Genomic DNA, 21,256 nt, shown 5'->3' with positions numbered 1-21,256 from the left:
TTTCACTCAGGAAAATACATTTGAGGCCATCCCAGTAACTGTGTAGATCAGTAATCTGTCCTTTCATATTGCTGTGCAGTATTCCATCTATGGCTGTGCCAACCAGTTAATGTACCCATTAAGGGATATTTGGATTGTTTCTAGCTTGAGGCAATTATAAATAATGCTGGGGGGAGGGGCTGTAAGGGGCGACTAGGTCAGTGGGTGGGGCAGTATGAGGCTACCAGGTTGACAAAGCAGGGGCAGTTAAGGATGAGCAGGCCAGTAGAGGGGAACAGTTGGGGGCGACCAGGCCGGCAGGGGGGGCTGTTCATTGCTGGGATAAACCTCACTTAGTTGCAATGCATTATTGTTTTAGTATGCTGATTTAAAAAAGGGTAATAGTCATTGTTCTGAAGTTAGTTTTGTGTGATAATTATATAGCAACTTTATATTTTATGGATAATATTTATAGAATATTGTCATCTATCTTTTCCATTCTTTCATTTAGAATCTATCTGGATATTTATGCTTCCTGTGGATTTCCTGTAGATATGAAATAGTAATAGTTGAATCTTGTTTTTATCTTTATCCAGTCTTGTACTATTTATCTTGTTTTTATCTTTATCCAGTCTTTAGATCATTTACATTTTAATTAATTATTGATATATTTATGTTTATTAGCTGTTTTGTTTGTTTGTTTGTCTTTTCTTTTTTCACTTGCCCCATATCAGCTTTTCTCTCTTCTTTTAAGTCATTTTTGTAAATTTAGTTTTTTTCCCTAAGAAATTTTGTTTCCATTTATTCTAAAAGTGTTTGCCCATACTTCTTGGACCATTTGTTAATTTTATCCTGAATGTGCAACGATGTGCTCTGGATAATAGACAGATTTCTTAGTAATAATAAGTGTGTCATCACCTTCTTACCCCAGATCTTAATACTAGGTAACCCATGAGAGCTGATGGGAAATGTCCCTACAGGAGTAGCCAGACACTCCCTAGATGAGAAATAAGGAAAAAGATTTTTCTCTGCTGATAAATAGGAAGGAGGCAGCTACCTTTTCACCTCCTGGAAGAGCCTTGTTGAAAATCTAAGGGCCTGAATCCAAACTTCAGCTCTTTGATATGTAAATAAAATCTCTCCTGGAGCAAGATAACCCTTTGTCTTCAAGCTTTACAAACTAGAAATGTTTCTGAGGCTTCAGCTTTTTGACATGGAAGAGGCTGAACCAGTCTCCCTAGAACCTTGGGAGTTTAACCTAGGGGTTAAGCAATAATCATTTGGCCCTCTCAGGGAAACTAGAAAAAGTGTATTATCCTGTTAGATCAGAGCAATTAACTAGACAAATATCTGCAACTCTGATTCTCACGGGTATTTTAAAATTCTCAGGAAGCCACAGTTAAAATATATATATATATATATATATATATATATATATATATATATATATTATTGATTTTTTTTACATAGAGGAAGGGAGAGGGACAGAGAGCTAGAAACATCAATGAGAGAGAAACACCAACCAGCTGCCTCCTACACACCCCCTATAGGGGATGTGCCCACAACCAAGGTTGCCCTTGACCAGGAATCAAAACTGGGACCTTTCAGTCTGCAGGCCTATCCACTGAGCCAAATCGGTTTCAGTGGCCAGTTTTTTGGTTTTTTTTACAGGAGAAATTCATGCAAATTTTATTCCTCCACTGTTATAAAAGCTGCATTAAAATATTTGTCTGGTGATTCTAATATTTGGGTCATCTTGGGTTTGCATGTGCTTATTGCCTTTTTTCTTAAGCAGTATTTAGTTTTTCCTCATTTTTTTCTTTTTCTTTGATTTAAAATTTTTTTCATATTTTTTCAATTATTAATTTTCCTCTTTTTTTTTAATGTCCGATAATTTTAGATTTATATCCTGGATATTTTGAATATTGCATTATGAGATTCTGGATTCTGTATAAACTATCTGGATTTGTGTTCTTACAATTTTTTATTTTAGCAAGAGGTCAAGATCATACCATATCTCCTTACCCACTTTCTGTGGACTGTGCTTTCAGCATCAGTTTAGTATTCAAAGCCTTTGCACTGCTACTCTAGTCCATCTCACACATGTCTCTCCCAAAGGTCAATCTGAAAGTTAAGTGTTCAGAACCTTCTCTGTACTGACTCTGTTACTGAACTAAAGGGGGTTGCTTGTCTGTGCACATCAAAGCCCAAGCAAATGTGAACAGGAGTTTGCAGCCAAGAAAGTAAAGTTTTATTTTTAAGGAACTGGTGCCATACTGAGTCACAGGTGAGCTCCTGCTCAAAGGCCTCTTTTGATGGCTTCCATGGGATAGTTACATAGGGGGAAAGCATTAATCATGGTGACTAAGGGAGATAGGGTCATGGTCTCTATGTTTGGGCTGTGCTAGGGTTGGGGGTAGCTGATCAGTGCATTTAGTCCTGATGTCAGCCATGGGTAGCTTCATCTGGTGTTGCAAGAATGTGATCCTTCCACTTTTCTGGGTCTGGAGCTGAGACACAGTGAAACATAGATGTTATATTTAATTGAAACTTGTCTTGGTGGTCAGTAGCACAAGTCTTTGTTCCTAAGATTGTTTGATGCTGACCAGGGTCTCATTGTCCTGAGGGCTTACTGAGGAAGGGCGTGGTCCTGCAGGAGAAGGACACAGCTAAGGCAGGATCCTGGATGAGGCCACTTTGAGTCACAGGGAAAGCAAGGAGAAAAGGTCCTATTAAAGAAACGAAGTTGCTGCCAGTTACAATAAAATATCCCTTTCTCTAGCTCCTGCCTCTATGCAATCCATTCCTCAGTCTCTGATTCCCAAGGCTCCTCTTTCTGCTCTTTTGTAAAGAGAGCTAGGGCTTTAGTGCTCAGTTCTGCAAGGTCTGTCTGTACAGTAGCCATGGGGAGAGAGAGGGACTCTGTGCCCTTGCCTGCACTCACCGGGTATAGAGCAAGGCAAGTCAACAGGGATCCACTCTCAGGGACTGGATGGCTGCCGGTGGGAGGGCAGGTGGCACCGAATCTCCCCAGGCTCTTGGAGCAGGGTGTGTGGAGACAACATACTTGCTGCAGTTCTTTAGGGAGAAAGAGGGCACTTCTTCTTTGCTGATGTTCATCATCGGGAGTAGGGAGGATAAAAGTAAAAAGATATGTGTCCCAGAGTCCCTGCTTCCTTTTCCTGGATCTCTGGCTAGACACAGCATGCGTTTCTTAGGGCTTTTTTTGTCTGCATTCAAAGCACATTTGGGGTTACTCTGGCACCCAGGCAAGAATATATTGGAGGCAAACCCTACCAACAAACAAACCACAAAAATGTAAAACCCTCCAAGCCAACCAAGCAACCAATAAACCACCAAACTAAACAGGAGCCTCACCATCAGGCTGTATCTCATGTTTCGGTAGAATTATCTGATCTGTAATTTACACCAGAGATTTTTCATTGTAATTAGTGTAAGCGATAAGGTGGGATGTGTTTATTCTGTCTTCTCTAGAACCAAACCTAGGATAGTTCAGACAGAGTGGGGCAAACTAGTTTAAATGAAAGCAAATATCTAAAGTAGCGTGATTAAAATGCAGTGGGGTCAGAGTATGCAGAATCCAAGTTTAGTTCCCTTCCTATGATTAAGAGATGATCACCTTATTTAAAGGAGGTATTATCTTCAGCCTAAATTTAATAGCTTAACACTGCCTGTCAAGTGACTTTTTAAAAAAGTGACAATGAGAAGTTACAGTGAAATAATGGACTAATTTTGGTGAGGGGTTATCCATTAAAGCCAAAAGTCTATTATATAACGGAGCAGGTTTTCTGAATGCATATGTTAAAAAATTGATAGCTTAGTTAGTTTACCTGTTTTTACTTATATAGACACTTTCAGTTATTAAAATTAAGTATGTATGAAATTTTTAATTCCACAGGAAAGTTTCCTATACGTATTATAATAATTTTAAATTTATACTGAATAGGAGTAATATATATGTGCTTTCTCCGGTCCCTCTGAGTAAACAAATGCACACGTCTGGGGTGTGGCAGGGGAACGTCAATGAGCAGTGTTAAAGCTGCTGCAGAAAACCATGGCCATGTGATAACAGAACCAATTACCTCTCACAGTGCGGTGTGACCACGTGTCGATCATTCACTGGACATTGTTTACGAGTGGTGACTCTTGGGTTTAAATTTGCAGACTATGGTTGTAGATATGAAATATTTATGTTGGAGAAATTACTGCAGTGTTTTTTCCCCCAACATATGGCCTATTTACTAAAATTTGTTACAAATAACTGAATTAATAACAAAAAAAAAGTAACCTGTTAACTTGATTATTAGCAAATTTTGGTTAACAGAGTTTTAAAATTAACAGGGTCTTAATTTTCACATATGATATAATGGAGCAAAAATATTGTCCGTTAAATCTGAAGACCAATAAATAGAGGTCCACAGAATTGAGGATTTACTGTATTTGAGTAAAAGGAAAGCATTTTAGAAAATGGCTTAGAATATATGACCTTTATGTGTATACACAATATTATCTTGTTTTTAACTGACTCTGGATTTTGTGATAACTTGAAATTGAAATTTACGCCTCGAGTATTTTAGTGTGCTGGCAAAAGGTGGTTCTGGTTCTATGAACTTTTAATTTCTTGCTTGTAGGAGATTACTTCCAGTATTTACTTTCATTTATGGCTGACTCAGCTAATCAAAGTATGAGATTACATATGCACAGATCTTAATATCAATCAAACTTCTTTGTTCTGTTTTTAGAATGAAAGGAGAAGGATCAACCTATTTAAATATATATTATACTTTAATATGTTTCTGCTGACATTTTTATCACAATATGTAACAGCAGAATGAGCCAGGCGAAAGGTAGCCAGTTAAAATTGAAAAGCTGTGCTAGAATCAATGGCATTTAACAGGACTGTTGTCACCGAGTCTTGGAATTCTTACAGCACATAGCAGGACATCTCTCAGCCTTCAAGCTTTTTTATGAATTAAATGGTTAGCTCTTTAATTCATATTGAAGAAATTATCTCAGTTCCTATCAGGCTTGTCTTTTCTTGGGATCAGTTGGAGAGAGTTGTAAACTAGCGTGCCTTATTGGCCTTTTTTTCAGCTCCTAGCACAAATGCTTAATTCAGTGACAGTTAAGATGCATGTGAAATGTTTACAACATTGATGCTGTAACCAGCATTTATGAAAGTGCCCAAACCTTACCGGATATATAAATGCTTTTCCAGGATTCTCAGTAGTGAATGCTGGATTTCATTTTTGCCTTCATAAAATAAGACTTGAGGGTTTTAATCTCTTGGAAGTCTCATTTGTAGAAATTAAAAGTGAACAGCGTGTTGTTTCATATACGGTGAAAATATCTGTGCTTTTCCATCTTCTCAAAAATAAGACTTACTCAAACAGAAGTTCTATTAAAATTGTTAATATCCAAAACATTTCAGGAAACCCTATGTTAATTTCTGTTTTCATCGTAAGAAAGTAGAGTCCTAAAAGAGATTTTACAAATTTAAGAGGACATTTTCCTTGAAGATACCAATGTGTGTGAGGTCTTCTGTAACTGTTAAGTAATAATCACATCTATTTGAACAGTTGATTAATATTTAAAAGCCTAGCATCCAGCTGGGTTTTGGGGACACTTCAGTGGAAGCTCAAGGTTTTTTTTTTTAAGGAAATTGGATCTGAAATCTAGTAGTTCAGGTCTTCTGAGGCAAAATTACTAGCTTCAATGTGGTGCTTCATGCTTGGTTCTCTTCCGCAGTTGTGGGCAGACCTTTTCATGCAGACATATCTCCAGGGAACATATTGGGCTTCCTGTTTCATTCTTTCTCTGGTTGCTTAGGTTCCAGTTTATTAAATGTATCTAGTAGTATCTTGGGGAACTTGGAAATCTGGTGTTAAAATATTGTTTTTAGAGCCCAGGGCAGTGTTCACATATAATTTGCCTTTTGATGGTTGTTCCCACCAAGTTAGCTATCTTGTTCACTGTTTCAGGAATGATATCTTCAAGACTGAATATATTTTTATAAAGTGCATATTCAACAAAGAGGCCATTAAATTTCACTTCTATACAGCATTAACTAATTCCTGAATTTACATAAATATAAAATAGCTGAATATTTTCCTTAGTAGAGCAATATGATTATTGATGAAGATGTGGATTCTGGAGATTTTCTAGGTGACTCCAATGTCAGAGGAAATGAAGAAACATTCCTCTTCTTCAGCTCCTCACATTTTATGGGATGCATGGTTTAAATAATGTTTTATTAAATGAAAATACTCATTGAAGTATTGAAAAGCTGATGTAATATAGCTGATTAAAGGTGCAACCTTTCAATTCATTAAAATTCACACAAAAGTTGGCAGTCACCTGTAACAATGAATAACAGACATTTATCAGACCTATTGCCATCACCTATTTATATACTTACTTTTGGTGAGTATATTTAAGTTGTATCTTTTAAAAAATATATATTTTATTGATTTTTTTACAGAGAGAAAGAGAGAGATAGTTAGAAACATCGATGAGAGTCATCGATCAGCTGCCTCTTGCACACCCCCTACTGGGGATGTGCCCGCAGCCAAGGTACATGTCCTTGATCGGAATCAAACTCGGGACCCTTCTGTCAACACTGTATCCACTGAGCCAAACCAGTTTCAGCTTAAGTTGTATCTTAAATTACCATTTAAGTTGTATCTTTAGAGGGGATTTATTTATTAACCACAGATTTGTCATAGAATTTAGTTATTTGTTTTATTTATTTCAGTCACTTTCTTTTTAAAAAATCATCTTTATTGTTGAAAGTATTAGAGATGCCCACTCTCTATTCTCCCATTGATCCCCTCTACCCCACACCTGCCCCTCCCAAGCCTTCATCACACTATCGTCTGTGTCCATGGGTATGCATATATGCATATAAGTTTCTCAGTTACTCTTCCCACTGTTGGGTTTCTTGTCCCAGCATTATGAAGGGTTCAACAATCTGGAGAAAGGCTGTGCATAGATTCAATAAGGAGTCCAAAAATGAAAGATAGTTTTGAAAGACATTGGTGGTCAGAGGAGCTTCAGCTAAAGGAGCTAAAGACTTCCCCTTGACTCAGGACCCATGCTTTTTATTAACACAATTTGTCCTAAGGCAAGGAGGAGATAATACACTTCAAAGGGTATGGTTTCAAAGAGTAGGGTTTACAGAAGCATTGTCAGATTGGAGAATAACCTACAGCTGTTCAGGTGTTTGGACAACAGGAGGCAATAACTTGTAGATTAAGATGCCCTGAGCTGTCTGGCCCCAAACAATTATCCTATTCAGGTTTGGGAGAGATGCTTTTTAGCCATTCCAACAGATGATTACATATATGACTCAGCCTTTGTTGAGCCACAAAGCTTCATCAACCTTTCCATGAAACTTATAATTATGACATGCTGGAATTGGCTTCCAGCACCCCACTACCCCACCACCACCCCCCATCCCTGTCTTCCCTCTCAGATTCCTCAGTCTATTCCATACTTCTATGTCTTTGGATCTATTTTATCCTTCATTTTTTTGTTTTTGTTTTTGTTCATTCCATTCCATATATGAGTGAGATCATGTGATATTTGTCTTTGTCAGACTGGCTTATTTCACTAGGATAATACTCTCCAGGTCCCTCCATGCTATCTCAAAATGTAAGAGATTCTTCTTTTTTGCAGCTGCACCATAGAATTTATACAAAGGGAATGTACAAACGTGGCTTTTGATTGTTTTTCCTCACAGGACATTTGGCTCACTTCTGTCCCTCAATTGTTGGCAAGGCATATTTTGATATTTTCTTTTATAATGACTCAATTGTTGAAATCATTATTTGGCATGTCAGTATGGTTGGTGGGGCCAAAATAGAAAATTGGTTGGCTCCCTTCCTTTATGGTATCTTTTTAACACTGACAGGTCAATATAATATTTTATCCACAATAATAGTGAACCTCATTTACAGATGGCATGCAATTATGGAAAGAGATAATCTCTCACAGATTTTTAAGAATTTATGCACAGTTAGAAAAAAATGGGAAACTTTGAAATTATAGAGAACTCTGTTATTTATTACTTCTGATTTTAAAATACTCCCTGATTTTAAAGTTCTACCCTCCACAATATAGAAGTCAAAACCTGTGTGGGTGTGCATCAAAATTTCAAAGGATGCTAACGATAGGATAGAGGAGAAAGTTTGATCTGTGTGTTTAATTAGGGCTGTGTGAGGTAGCACACCAGTTTTATACCAAAGCATCTAGCAGTTCACTGAGTTTTCCAGGAGCTTGGAGGAGAGAATGTTAATTTTTTATTTAACTCAATCAAAAGAGAAAAAGTTTCTTCATTGAAGGTTTGGGAGTTGAAAGTGAAATGTCCCAGACTCTGTTGATTTCTCTCCTACCTGTCTGGTTGTGCCTTTTTAGTCAAGTTTATCAGCTTCTTTTTTTTCATGTAGCCATTAGCTGTTGCAGTTCCTTAAGGCTTTCACTCTTTTTCTCTCACTGCTTTCTCCCGAATTTGTCCATGTCCACAGCCTTCATTAGCATCTAATATTAATGCTGTTCAAATATGCATCTCCAGGTTGAGCCTTTCCTCAGCTCCAACTGTTCTGGCTTGGATGTCCCAGCACTCCTTAGTAAGTTTCTAAGACTTAACAAACGATCTTTCTTCTCAGGCCTAGTCTTCAGTTGCATTTTCTTGCTTAGAAAATGACATCACTACCCAACTAGCTGCTCAACCAAATACACTGAATCATTCTTAACTCTTCGCTTCTTCGTGTTCCATATCCAATTTATCCCTGTATCTGTTTTACTTCTAAATAAACACTAGAATCTTCAGTCCCACTGCCATATCCTTGGTCTATTCCAGGAGCCTCTTAGGTGGTTTCTCTGCACAAACTGATACTCACTCATCAATCTGCTACTTACCCTCCACATGCGAAACAAGCTTGTGTTTTTCAAAATCCTCTCAGAGGTGAAGAAGCCAATCTGAAAAGGCTATCTACTGTTATGTCCAACTACAGGACATTCTGGAAAAGGACTTTGGAGACAGTGAAAAGATCACTAGTTGGCAAGGATTAGGGGGAAGTGAGGGATAAATAGGCAGAGCACAGATTTGTTTGTTTGTCTGTTTGTTTGTTTTAGGGCAATGAAGCCATTCTGAAAAATACCGTAATGGTGAATACATGTCTTAAAACACATGGAATATACACCAAGAGTGAACTCTAAAGTAAACTATGGATGAGGGTCATGATATGTCAATGTTGGTTCATCACTTGTAACAAATATACCACCTTGGTGAGGGGTTTTGATGGTGAGGAAAGCTGTTCGTATACAGGAGCAGGAGGTGTATGGGAACTTCCTGTACTTATGCTGTTTTCTGTGAACCTAAAACTACTCTAAATTATAAAGTTAATATTAAGAACCCATCTGATCTTGCATCTCTTCCTCAACTCCTGAAAGTGCTTTCTTACCATCCCAATGCTGCCACAACTGCAGTTGAAAGTCTTTGCACAGCCTCTCTTTACCTCTTCTCAGCCTTGCGCCTGCTTTCCAGCCACGCTGGTTTCTTTCAGGTGTGACTGTACATGTACATCCTTCCTCAGGGCTCCCTCCTCTGCCTAATCCATGTCCACTAATCCTTCAGACCGGAGCTTATTGTCCCTTCCTAAGAGAAGGCTTCTCTGACATCCGTATCCTTCAGCCAACTTGGTTACTTTTGCTCTATTTCACATATAAAATAGATTAATGCCCCAAAGCCCTTACATTTTTATATTTAGACATTTATGGTAACCAAATATTTATGCTAGATCGTTAGTATTGCTCTCCCCTACTAGGCCATAGGCATCATAGACTGTGCTCTGCCTGTCTTTGCTCACCATTGAATCTAGTGCCCTGGCTGGAACACAGGAAGTGTTTAGTCAATCTTTGTTGAATGACTGACTGGAAGAAAGAATAGAACTTCTAAATGAACTGTTGGTATCTTGTTCACTGTTTTGTCTAGTCATTGGAGATTTGCAGTCACTGAAATACGTATTACTTTTTCAGAAAATAGCTTTTTGGATATTCACTTTAAGACCCTGAGAGCTTCGGGTGAGCATATGAAAATGGTTCCTGGACAATGTGATTCCTTGATCTCAGGGCTTCACTCCATGTCCAGTCTCTTGTTTTGGAAAGTCTTCTCTGGTTGGGTGGTCACTCAAGAAAAGAAATGCTCTAGTCTTTGCTTAGTAACAGATGCAAAAATATAAGCACTCCGTCTTTAGTCCTGGGGCTGCCATGGACTCCTGGTAGGTGAGCTTTTGGTTGCCAGCACTAAAGCCAAATCACCATGAGTCTGTCTTTTTGGTTGCAATTGGTTAACCTGTGGTGTCCCCAACATATTTTCCCTGACTTCACTAATAAACAATTGAGATGAAGAAACAAATTTCTTACTTTCCAGGTAAACTAAGCAATTTGTCTTAATTACCGTCAGTCTTTGTGAATGACTACTGTGGGGATCCTAACCATTCACACCAGTAGTAAGATATGAATTGTGAATTAGTAGTAATTTTCACACAGACAGGTGTGTGTTTTTGAGTTATCTGACATGTACTTAGTTTCCCAGTTAAAAGAATTTACACACACACACACACACACACACACACGCACATACACACACTCTAAATGAATGCCTTTCCTTATTACAGTCAGTCCTTTCCCATGGCACCGTGGCTGACTGCGCTGTTGTTGGCAAGGAAGACCCTTTGAAAGGGCATGTCCCCTTAGCCCTCTGCGTGTTGAACAAAGGTGAGAGCTTTGTCCTCCCTGACTATTTGGGCCCTGAATGATTAACTAAGGTGAATTCACTGCTGCCCATCTGACCCTCTCCCTAGGTATCAATACAACCGAGGAACAAGTGTTGGAAGAAATTGTAAAGCACGTTAGACAGAGCATTGGCCCTGTGGCTGCTTTCCGAAATGCAGTTTTTGTCAAACAGTTACCCAAAACTAGATCGGGCAAAATTCCACGGTCAGCTCTGTCTGCCCTTGTCAATGGCAAGCCTTATAAGGTAAATCTTCAATAATGTTCAATGTTGAGTTTTGAAATGGTTTATCCCCATTTCCTTGACATCAGCAAAGTTCTTTAAAATGGTCTCAAGCATGAATTGCATCCCTAAAATACACATTATAGCACTTTTTTAAATATTAAGTGAGAAATTGCATAACCACTCTGTAGGGATCATGGCTTTGGAGAACCACAGATTAATTAAGATCATATGTTTTGAGAATATAAGAATCAGTGTGTGAAAATATTACTATTAGTAAGTATGTTAGTTAAATCCAATCAAACTTATGGAAATGCAATTTTTATTGAATTACATTTTCCTTCATTGTATTCATTAATGGCTGTTAGTGAGAAAGCAAGTAATCAAGGCTGGCTACACATGTTTAAACTCTTTGCATTAATGAATATGCTAATTGTATTGAATGGAAATTATTATAGGAAACTTTAGGCTGATCCAAGCATATGTATTTTAAAATTTGTCTGCATAGTATACCTACTGAGATATACATATTTTAATAGTAGAGTAGTGCATGAGCAAATGCAAAATTTTTTATTTTTATTTTATAGAGGAATATAGAAAGTCTCAAGAGGAATTCTGTAGAAAGTAGATTGAGGACCATTAGTTTTGCTAACAAGACAGTTTGTTTTGTCATTCTGGGGAGCTGAGGGACATTTTTAAATATTAGGTTCAATGTTCCCTATTTTTGAGCATTTACGTATGAGTATTAAAGATAATGGGGAATCCAACATTGCATGTAATTAATTATGGAATGTATGAAAGGGTTTCAAGGATGTGCACTCATACCTCTATTTCTTTTTTCAGATAACGCCTACGATCGAAGACCCCAGCGTTTTTAGGCACATAGAGGATGTGCTCAAACAGGGATCATGACCTTTTTGAGTCAGTTTTCTAATTGGAGTCAAGTTTTTTGAATTATTTCACAGAAATAACTATTTACATTGAAATTACTTGCAAACTGAAATGTGAATTGTGAAGTGTGGTCTTAAAAAAAAAAATGCACTGGAAGACTAGTGATTAGACCCAATTAGCATTGTTATGGATTACTGTTAACACGACTCATAGGTTGTCTAGCACTTTAGTTTTTTTAAAAAAATACGTATCTAATGAATGATTTTTAAAAATTGTACCTCCCCCAAAAGCATTTTGATTCAAAGTGACATTAATATAAAGCCACTTCCTCAAAATAGACATCTGCAGCTTTGACCCAAAACCTAAAATTCAAGTTGAAGTAAAAAATGATTACAATTTTTCTTATGGAAATTTGGAATGTTTTCTAATATTACTGAGTTGCCGACATGCATGGTAACCATCTAATCGGTGATTTCCTAGGTAGCCGGATCTGTCTTGTCATTTCCTGAGGGAAGGCTGGATACAGCTCTGGGTCAGGTCATTTGTTACTTAGTCAAGGGAATCCTGTGCCTGGCTAAGGGTCTTCAGGCCATTTAACCCTTTCTCTGTCATGTAGGTGAGGGTCTTTTGGAGCCCCTCCCCTTGTTTTGGTTCTCAGTGGACTGTACTTAGTGATTCCAGCTTCTTATGGAAACAAGGAAGTGCTATAAAATGGGGTGCACTGGCAAAAAGAAAGCTCTTCAGGAAGAAATGCAGAAACTTTTACATTATGCTAAGAGAAACAAAAATAAAATATTTTTATGTAAAATCTCTAATTTTTAAATAACCCACTAAAAGTATTGTGACATCCAAACACATCTTTGCATTTAAACTTCTATAAAACCATTGATATATTTTTTAAAACATTGAAAATGAATCTTTCTTAATAATCTTATGATAATGTTCCAATTAATCAGAGTAGACAATATGGGTAATTAAATATTTGATTTACATAGAGTTGAACATATTATCAATAATCAAAGAATTCATTTAAACACAAAAAATATACCATGCCCATTGAGTCTTTGATGGTACTCTTTCAGTCCATCAGGAACATTATTGTGAAGAACAGCTGCTGCCCTAATATGAAAGTCTGGGTACATGAAATATATGTCAGAGATATTAGATAAAGAAAATATTTACTTTTCTGTTTTATAAAATTGCTTACAAACTGTATAAAGACATTTTGAAAATGTGTGCTTTTTACTTGGACCATAGACTATTCAAATAAATGACTTCTACAAGTAAATTTCTATTTGCTTAAATTGGCTTTTTGATGGTTACATCTGGAAAAACTATATTCATCTAGTTGTTTTGTTAATTATTTTAGTAGCCTCAGTTAACCAACTAGACAGACATGCAATTTATAATTTGAAACTGTTGAGTTTCTTAAAGTGTAGCTTATATTGGGTACAAATAGACCATTTGTTATGTCTTAGCATTTAATTGTATAACCGTATTTTTTCATGTGAGATTCAGTTAATTTGAGATGGAATTCTTTATCTGAAACTGTATCATTTGCAAGGTATAATAAACTCAAGGTATATTACACAGATGTAAGTAGTGTGTAAAGGGTTACAACTTTGATCTCTTGCACATTTTCCCTGGTAATCACATTGGAAGGGACACTTCAGAAGCAGACTGGAGCTATTTTCTAGTTGAGTGAGAATAAAACAATGCACAAGACTGGGAAAGCAGCTTTTTCTTGTGTCTGATTGAGGAAATATATCTCCTTTGCAGGGTCAGAGGATGTCACGTTTACACTAATAATTATGGGACCAGAAAGGCACTCAAGTCATCAGATTGCTTAAAATTTGGGAGGGGGGGTTCTATGTTAATACTTATATAATAAAACACTTTTACTACATAGTACCTAAAATATTCCAAATTAAATGTACCTTTAAAAATAACAATATAATGTTACTAAAATTTATTTGATTAAATAAATTCTGTATGATTTTTCATATTTTCATAACTTTTTTACTGTAAGACATTGGAAAAATTAAAATATAAATATTTTATTTTAAAATCTATAGAAGTGTTTTTCAAGTTATTTTGCTCATGAAAATATATTGGATATATACAATTAAGACTGTTTTTCAATTAAAAAGCAGTTTGATTTATATAAAACTATATTTGTAAAGACTTAGATTATTATGTGAAGATGTATAATATTGCTAGATGGTCGTTCAATGGATTTTAAGTGGATTGAATAAATTTTAGAATCTGACAGATATCCTGTAAACTAAAGAATATTTTATGCTTTTATGAGACACATAGCTGGATCTTTTTTATCCCTATATATTGGAGTCTGTTATAAATGATTACTATTTCTTGCTTGTCATTTCTAAAAGGAAGAAACTTCCGTGATTAAGAGTAGATACAAATGTAGTTTATATTGTTATAATATAGTTTTTATATTACATTTCACTTCTGTGAGTCAGCATCCCCATGTTCAGATGAGTTGAAAGAGCTCTTTTCCATTGTTTCTGCCCAGGCAACATTTTCAGAAGATTGTAAAATCACTCTCATAAGCAAGTTTAGTACTCCCCCTTGTGGCTGACTCACTTTTGAGGAGATTCCCTACTACAAGAATGATTTTCAATAAATTGTTCAACTTTACGTGACTAGAAAACAAAGCTTAAACAGAGGATTGGAAGTATTCTTTTTTATTGACAATGGAGAGGGCTTTTGTTACCATTACTTCATGACTGAATCTGTTTAAACAAAAACAGACATCAAAACAAATGTAATGTACGTGCAAACATAGCAAATTAAATACAAAAAATGAAATTACTCATGACAGGTCTTGCACTTAATAAGATCAAACAGCAGAAAATCAGCAGATAGATAAATGTTTTCTTAAATAGGTTTTACTCTGAAATCTCCCATATAAACAAAGAATAAACAACAGCAACACCACCAAATAAAGCCACAGGGAAGAGATTACTCTTCTATACTTTATACACTGTATATGTTAATCATTCTGTCTTCCATTTATTTCCTCTGATAAGACTGACTTCAGGGAAGTCGAAACAAGGCCATCTCGGCTGAAAGCTTATGACATTGGGCAGGACTGGCTATCGCCCTGGTACACTGACGGAGGGGAGGGTTCGGGATTTGCTTTCTTCCAGCGGAAACGAGCCTGGGACTTAGTTGGTTGGCCTTCACTGAACAGTTCTTGCTGGCGGTTCAAGGTATTTGAATGGACATGTGGTTCTTAGTAAAGAAAAAAAATTATTGGTCCACAGGTAACGAGAGAAGAATGTTTTTGTCTTTATAAATCTTTTCAAATATTTTTTTTTTGACTCTTGTAAACAGTTTGGTTTTGTCTTGTATTGAAAAGGAGATCGAGCCGTCACAGTGCTATATCTAAAGAGAAGAGGACATCCCTGATTGCCTTGAAAGGTCTATTTTTGGCTCCAGTTCCAGGTTAAATCATTCTTTTGTACATGATCAGAGGCAGGTTTTCAGCTTTAAGTATTGACAGACTTTGAAGGTGAAACATGTGGAGGCATGAAACATGCTTCCAGGAAACATACCAATTTGACCGTTATAATTCAAAAACTGTAAAAATGGTGGAATGGTAAAATACAAACAGTACTTGGTATTGTCAAATGTTTGCACTTGAGACTCCATGAACCATATATTTTATTTTTAAAAAAATCATATTTATATCCATTTACATAAGACTTACACAGTTAAAAAGAAATACATACACAGTAATACATAAATGCCTAGTATATTACAATAAAACATGAAAAAACAGGTGGCTCCATTTCATAAAAGCATCTGTTGTACAGAAGTTATGATGTGGATGATGTTTATTATTCAAATGACTTAAGCATTTTCTTACAACTGTAGTGAACTAATCAAACATAATATCTGACTCCCCCCAAAATCACATTTTCAGTTTAATAAACCATTACATGTGGTTATTTCCTTAGAATTCAGTTTTCACAAAGGTGTTCACTGCTCGTCTTCTTGGATGGTAGTGCACTTTAGGTAGGGTAGACCGAAAAGACGACATCTAGAATGTTCAATGGACAGCGTTAGTTTACTGTTAGTTAGGTCCCAGGCCGAAAAGTCCCCTTCCCCGTTACACCTGCTGCCGCCATGCAGCCTGCCTCCTTCTGTCCTAAGAGACAATGAACAGGATATCATCTAGGATGTAACCAACAGCTGTATGTAATGAACATTTGCTCTTCTCCAATTCTGTGCAGGCAAGCTTAATAAATAACATTTGCTCAATTCTGTGGAAAGTATGATGGGAATATATATTTTTAAAAAAAATATGTTCAAAGAAAATGTCAGCAGCCCCTTTGAAATATTTACAGCTTGCTTAATAATAGGGCGTAGTTGACATATTCCTTGGAATAGATTTGTATTCTAGCTCATATATTTTAGAGCTCTTTTGGAGAGATGTTGGTTTAATTATGACAATAATATAATGATAATAAATTTTAAAGGATCTGGGTCAGGGATGTAGCATCATTGATTTTTTTTTTCCCTATCATAATATTTTTAGGAAAAGTCCACAATTACTATTCCTGACAGAAAATAAATAATGTATTCTAAATTATTTTAATGACAAAATTGCTAATGTTGTGTAAAAATAAAAATTGGTTGTCCTAGATTAACCTATTGTAAATAAGAAGCTTTTTCCCATTGAATGGTAAAAACTAAAAAATATGAACTTGAATGCCATGCACAAAATACAGATCGCAAATAGTTAAAGAGTTATCCTACCCATCCGTCAAGAGTTAAGAAGCAAGCACTACTCAACATATTAAGTAGACATTTGTGACTTAGTGAAGTATTCATTTCTGGGAAAATTATGTTATATATAGAAGCTATTCCAAACAGTATTTTAAAAAGCTTCTCAATTAGCCAAATTATTATATACTTTAGATCATGCCCAATTAGATGCCAAATTGCATGCTGCTATTAAAATTTTAATGTTAGGGTTTTATATTCTGAAATTAAATCTCTTATCTGAAAGCTTTTTGTTTTATTAGCAGCAGCTTCAAATAGTGACCTAAATAAGGCAACATATCAGCTCCCAAATTAGGCCCCAAAGACCAACAATAAGTTGTGTGGAGCTTTTTGTTCAAGACAATGAATAAACAGCACAAGATGAGCTGTTCCTCTGCCTATAACTGCTTCCTCTCCCTTCTCCATGCATACATTTTCTTCTAATTATTGCTCTACAAAGTGTTTTTCCAAGATATTAATTTATTGTGAATGGTAAAGTATTTTGGTAAAGTACAGTTGTAGGTTAAAAAATGTTTTGTGAGCACTTGACATTTATAATCTAGGAAGCCACAGTTTTTCTAAGACTGTGAAAGAAACTCCATTTTGGTATAGATTTGCAAGTCAATTCCACCAAGTAATATCTCTGTAAATATACATGCCTTACACCTTATGATTACATTTCACAGTTTTCTGTTAGTCCTGTCCACAATTCTTACAAAGTAATTTAACTTTGTTCCTATGCTTTAAGCCCGAGATACTTAAAATTCATATTTAATTTCAACAAATATAAATCATAGTGGTGAAAAATAACATACTAGAAGTTCAAAATTCTCAGTTATGATTTTGTTTTTAATATGAAATCATCTCCAGATCATTTTCCTGTCTCTGCCACTATTTGGCTCTGAAAATCACTCCCTGTGTATTTCAGCTTCCCCTATTAAAATATTCACTTAAAAGTATTTTTCTGTAAGCGCCGAACTCTCATCAATAAATATTGCTATGAGTGTCAATATAATATGCTACTATAAAGTAGAAGACTGTGGTAGCAACCCATTGGTGTGTATGAAGATAGTGACAGGCCTCCAACAGACAAACAGACCTTGACCCACAGCAGACAGATGGTGATAGAAAATACTAGATGAAGAGTTAAAATATAGAATCCTTTCCACCCTCTAGCAGTTCAAAGGGGTTATCTCACCTCTGTTCTGCTAGGCTGTACCAAAGAGTATTGTGTATAGTTACTAGACTATGTAGGTTCCATTTTTGTGGTGGTTTGGTTTTTGTCAGCCAGGGAAAACTACTCACAGCAAGTCAGTGCTGCCTCCTTTGAGTGGCTTGTCAACATGAGTATGTGCGAACAGTGGAGTTGTCTAACCTCTGCAGTCTTGAAGAGGCAACTGCAAATGGAGAAAAGGGCTTTAGAGGGACTTGGACGATTGAGCACAAAATTTCAGATGAGAAAGATTTCTTTTGCCTGCATAAAGGGAGCCTGATCTTATCAGTAGACACTCTTTCTCTCAGATGTAAGCCACTCACATTCCTTTTCTCTAGACCAAGTTACTAATGAAAATGTATTCCAGTGTGGTTCAACTGAGCTTTCAAGCTGTGCATTCTCCTGAGGTGAAATCTGCAACAAGAGCAGCTCCCCGGGGCCCGTCTGCTTTTGCAGCAAAGATGGCTTGTGGAGAATGTAGTAGGGCGAGTGTTTTCCCTGCAGAGTATTGAAGGGGATCTACACTGATTTTAATTATGTTAAATCACTCATAAATTTTGCTAGCTTGTTCCAGAATATTAACAAGTTAGAAAACATGTGTCTCAGAGGTCATAGTTCATGTGGGAATGAATTTTAAAGGCCATGGTAACTGTCAGTTTGGGAAGAAACAGTACTAGGTGATTGCCGAACCAGAGTGGGGCTATTTGCCTTTTAATGCTTATCAAACAGAAATAACATTGTGACTACATGCCTAGTTGTCTCTCCTCCTGAATGGTTATATATATATATATATATATATATATATATATATATATATATATATATATATTTGGAAAGTAAATAACACAATTCTAATGTCCATAGAAGAAAATGCTCATTGGGAAATGACTGTTGGTTTTGTGTTTAATTCTCCTCTCATGCTTGTGCTTGTTTATTTATGGCCTTCTACCTTGGTCAAAGGTGAGAGTATCTGATGAGTCTGAGTTCCTAAGGTAACATAAAACTTGAAATATTTGAATATGTGGATGATAATGGAGTTAATTTCCATTTACTACCTCTAATTAAGCACATTATTTATCTGAGGAATAGAAGAGTAAAGAAACACAAATCATGCTGATGCTTATTATTTTTCCTAGATGTGAACATTAGCCAACATTGTTCTTTTTAGGACATTATAAATCATTGTTTAAATGTGAATAAGGTGCCATGAGCTCATGCATTAGCAGTTTGCAAAAGAGTCTGTTCTGATGAAAGCAAAGCAAACTTCAAGCAGAGCAAACCAACTTAAGAAAACAATTCCAAAAAGCTATGCAAGGTCAGAGAATGATACTAGCATTTGCTAAACAAGCTTTTCACTTTATAAGCAGAAATGCAAAACATCTGTACCATCCGTCGCCATTTTCCTTGACTGCCCAGACGTTGTGGTTAACCTGAATCCGGCTGGTAATGTTTCTGAGGACCCAGGCATCATGCTGATCCCATGTACTTCACGGGGAGGAAACTGCCTTCTCCAGGTTGATCCACGCCTGAAATTCTTGTCATCTGTCTGCCAGTACAGAGTTAAAACATGGAACATTGATTATTTACATTCAGCCCATCAAGTATCCTATATAATAAAAGCCTAATATGCTAAGTGTCTGGTCATCCGTTCAATCAATAAAAACGTAGTATGTTAATGATAAGCTAAGGCCACTCAATTGCTGGCTATGACATCCACTGATCACCTGGGGGCAGACAGTCAACTGGTCAACCAGTTGTTATTATGTGCACTGACCACCAGGGGGCAGGTGGTCAACACAGGAGCTGCCCCCTGGTGGTCAGTGTGCTCTCACATGGGGAGCACCTCTCAGCCAGAAGCCAGGCTCACAGCTGGTGAGCACAAAAGCAGTGGCAGGAGCCTCTCGCATTTCCACAGCAGAGCTAAAGATGTCTGACTGACGGCTTAGGCCTGGTCCCCAAGGGAGCTCCCAGACTGCAAGAGGGTGAAGGCCGGGCTGAGGAATGCCTCCCTGCCCCTCGAGTGCATGGATTTCTTGTAATGCTTTATTTTGGTTATAAAATGAAAATGCAGGAAATTTGAAACAAATGTTTTTATAAAGTTTTCATATGATTTCAAATCCAGTGTTTGTCATCTATAAAAGGAAACATCTTCGAAAACCTAAAATAAAACCCCAACATTTTCCCCAAAATTATACTGTGTTGCACTTTATGCCAACAGGTTTTATGTACAATATACTTAGTAAAATAAGTGTTGGCTCATATACTGGAATAATTATTTGAAAATATTGTTTCTATGTGTACAAGATATATATGTTATAGGAATCTATATTTGACATAGCCTGGCTCATATTGGATACTATAACCCATATTCTATGTAAAAAAAACTCAGTTTGTCACTTGTTAGATTTTAGCGGATATAGAATTAATTTTTTATTTGTTGAAAAACCTGTGCAGCCCGGGCAACATCCTATATAATAAAGAGGTAATATGGAAATTGGCCATCACTCTAACATACAACATGGCCATCCCAATGTGGTCAAAGATGGCTGCCCCAATGTGGACACAAATGGCTGCTAACAAGATAGTTGGCAGGGGAGGGCAGTTGAGAGGGACTAGGCCTAAAAGGGAGGGCATTTGTGGGTGATCAGTCCTGGAGGGGAGGGCAGTTATGGGTGACTGGGCCAACAGAGGAGGACAGTTAGGGGGAACCAGGGCAGCAGGGGAATGCAGTTGGTGGGGGGGACCAGGCCTGCAGGGGAGGGCAGTTAAGGGCAATCAGGCTGGCAAGGGAGCAGTTAGGGGATGATCAGGCTGGCAGGGGAGCAGTTAGGGGGTGATCAGGCTGGCAGGGGAGTGGATAGGGGGTGATCAGGCTGGCAGGCAGAAGCAGGGGCAATCAATCAGGTAGGTTGGCGAGCAGTTGGGAGCCAACAGTTCTGGATTGTGAGAGGGGTCCCAAATTGGAGAGGGTGCAGGCTGGGCTGAGTGACAACCCCTCTCTGCCCCCCGTGAACAAATTTTGTGCACTGGGCCTCCGTCATTATAATAAATGCATGTTCCCTTTAGATGCCACTAAAAGCATAATGTAACTCTGGTTGCTGATTCTGTTATATATGGATGATACTTTTTCCCCCCTCTCTGTGCATACACAAAGTACCTGCACAGACACAATTCTTTTCTCTACATTGATTAGCACCAATATGTAATTTAGCATTTAATTAATATCATTCTTTTATCTAATTCTAAGGAAAATATTAGTCATCCAACATAGATCTTATCTTCTTATATTACTAAATTTCTCATCTAGGGAAGGACTGTGTATTCCTTGAAGTTATAGCTAA

General features: G+C 37.0%; 2 protein-coding genes across 18 annotated transcripts in view; one reads left to right on the top strand and one right to left on the bottom strand.

Annotated features, from left to right (window-relative positions):
* The window catches only part of ACSS3 (acyl-CoA synthetase short chain family member 3), a 153,393-nt gene extending 141,250 nt beyond the window's left edge, over positions 1-12,143 (top strand). For both annotated transcript variants that reach the window (XM_084878860.1, XM_084878861.1), the window contains 3 exons: positions 10,680-10,779; positions 10,866-11,041; positions 11,861-12,143. In XM_084878860.1, the coding sequence (XP_084734986.1) occupies positions 10,680-10,779; positions 10,866-11,041; positions 11,861-11,929 (345 nt within the window). In that variant the 3' untranslated portion in view covers positions 11,930-12,143. The remainder of the gene's footprint in view (positions 1-10,679; positions 10,780-10,865; positions 11,042-11,860) is intronic.
* Positions 12,144-14,600: 2,457 nt separating this feature from the next.
* The window catches only part of PPFIA2 (PTPRF interacting protein alpha 2), a 421,613-nt gene continuing 414,957 nt past the window's right edge, over positions 14,601-21,256 (bottom strand). For 14 of the 16 annotated variants that reach the window (XM_084878850.1, XM_084878843.1, XM_084878855.1 and 11 more), the window contains 3 exons: positions 19,302-19,461; positions 18,008-18,099; positions 14,601-15,977 (listed from right to left, as the gene is read on the bottom strand). In XM_084878850.1, coding sequence (XP_084734976.1) covers positions 18,041-18,099; positions 19,302-19,461 — 219 coding nt within the window. In that variant the 3' untranslated portion in view covers positions 14,601-15,977; positions 18,008-18,040. The remainder of the gene's footprint in view (positions 15,978-18,007; positions 18,100-19,301; positions 19,462-21,256) is intronic. The other 2 variants (XM_084878856.1, XM_084878844.1) reach the window with 1 other exon arrangement.

Source organism: Pipistrellus hanaki (genome assembly GCF_964339955.1).
Source record: "Pipistrellus hanaki genome assembly, chromosome: 3".
Classification (NCBI taxonomy): domain Eukaryota; kingdom Metazoa; phylum Chordata; class Mammalia; order Chiroptera; family Vespertilionidae; genus Pipistrellus; species Pipistrellus hanaki.
Note: the sequence above shows the minus strand (reverse complement) of the source record. Positions and strands in the feature narration are given on the sequence as shown.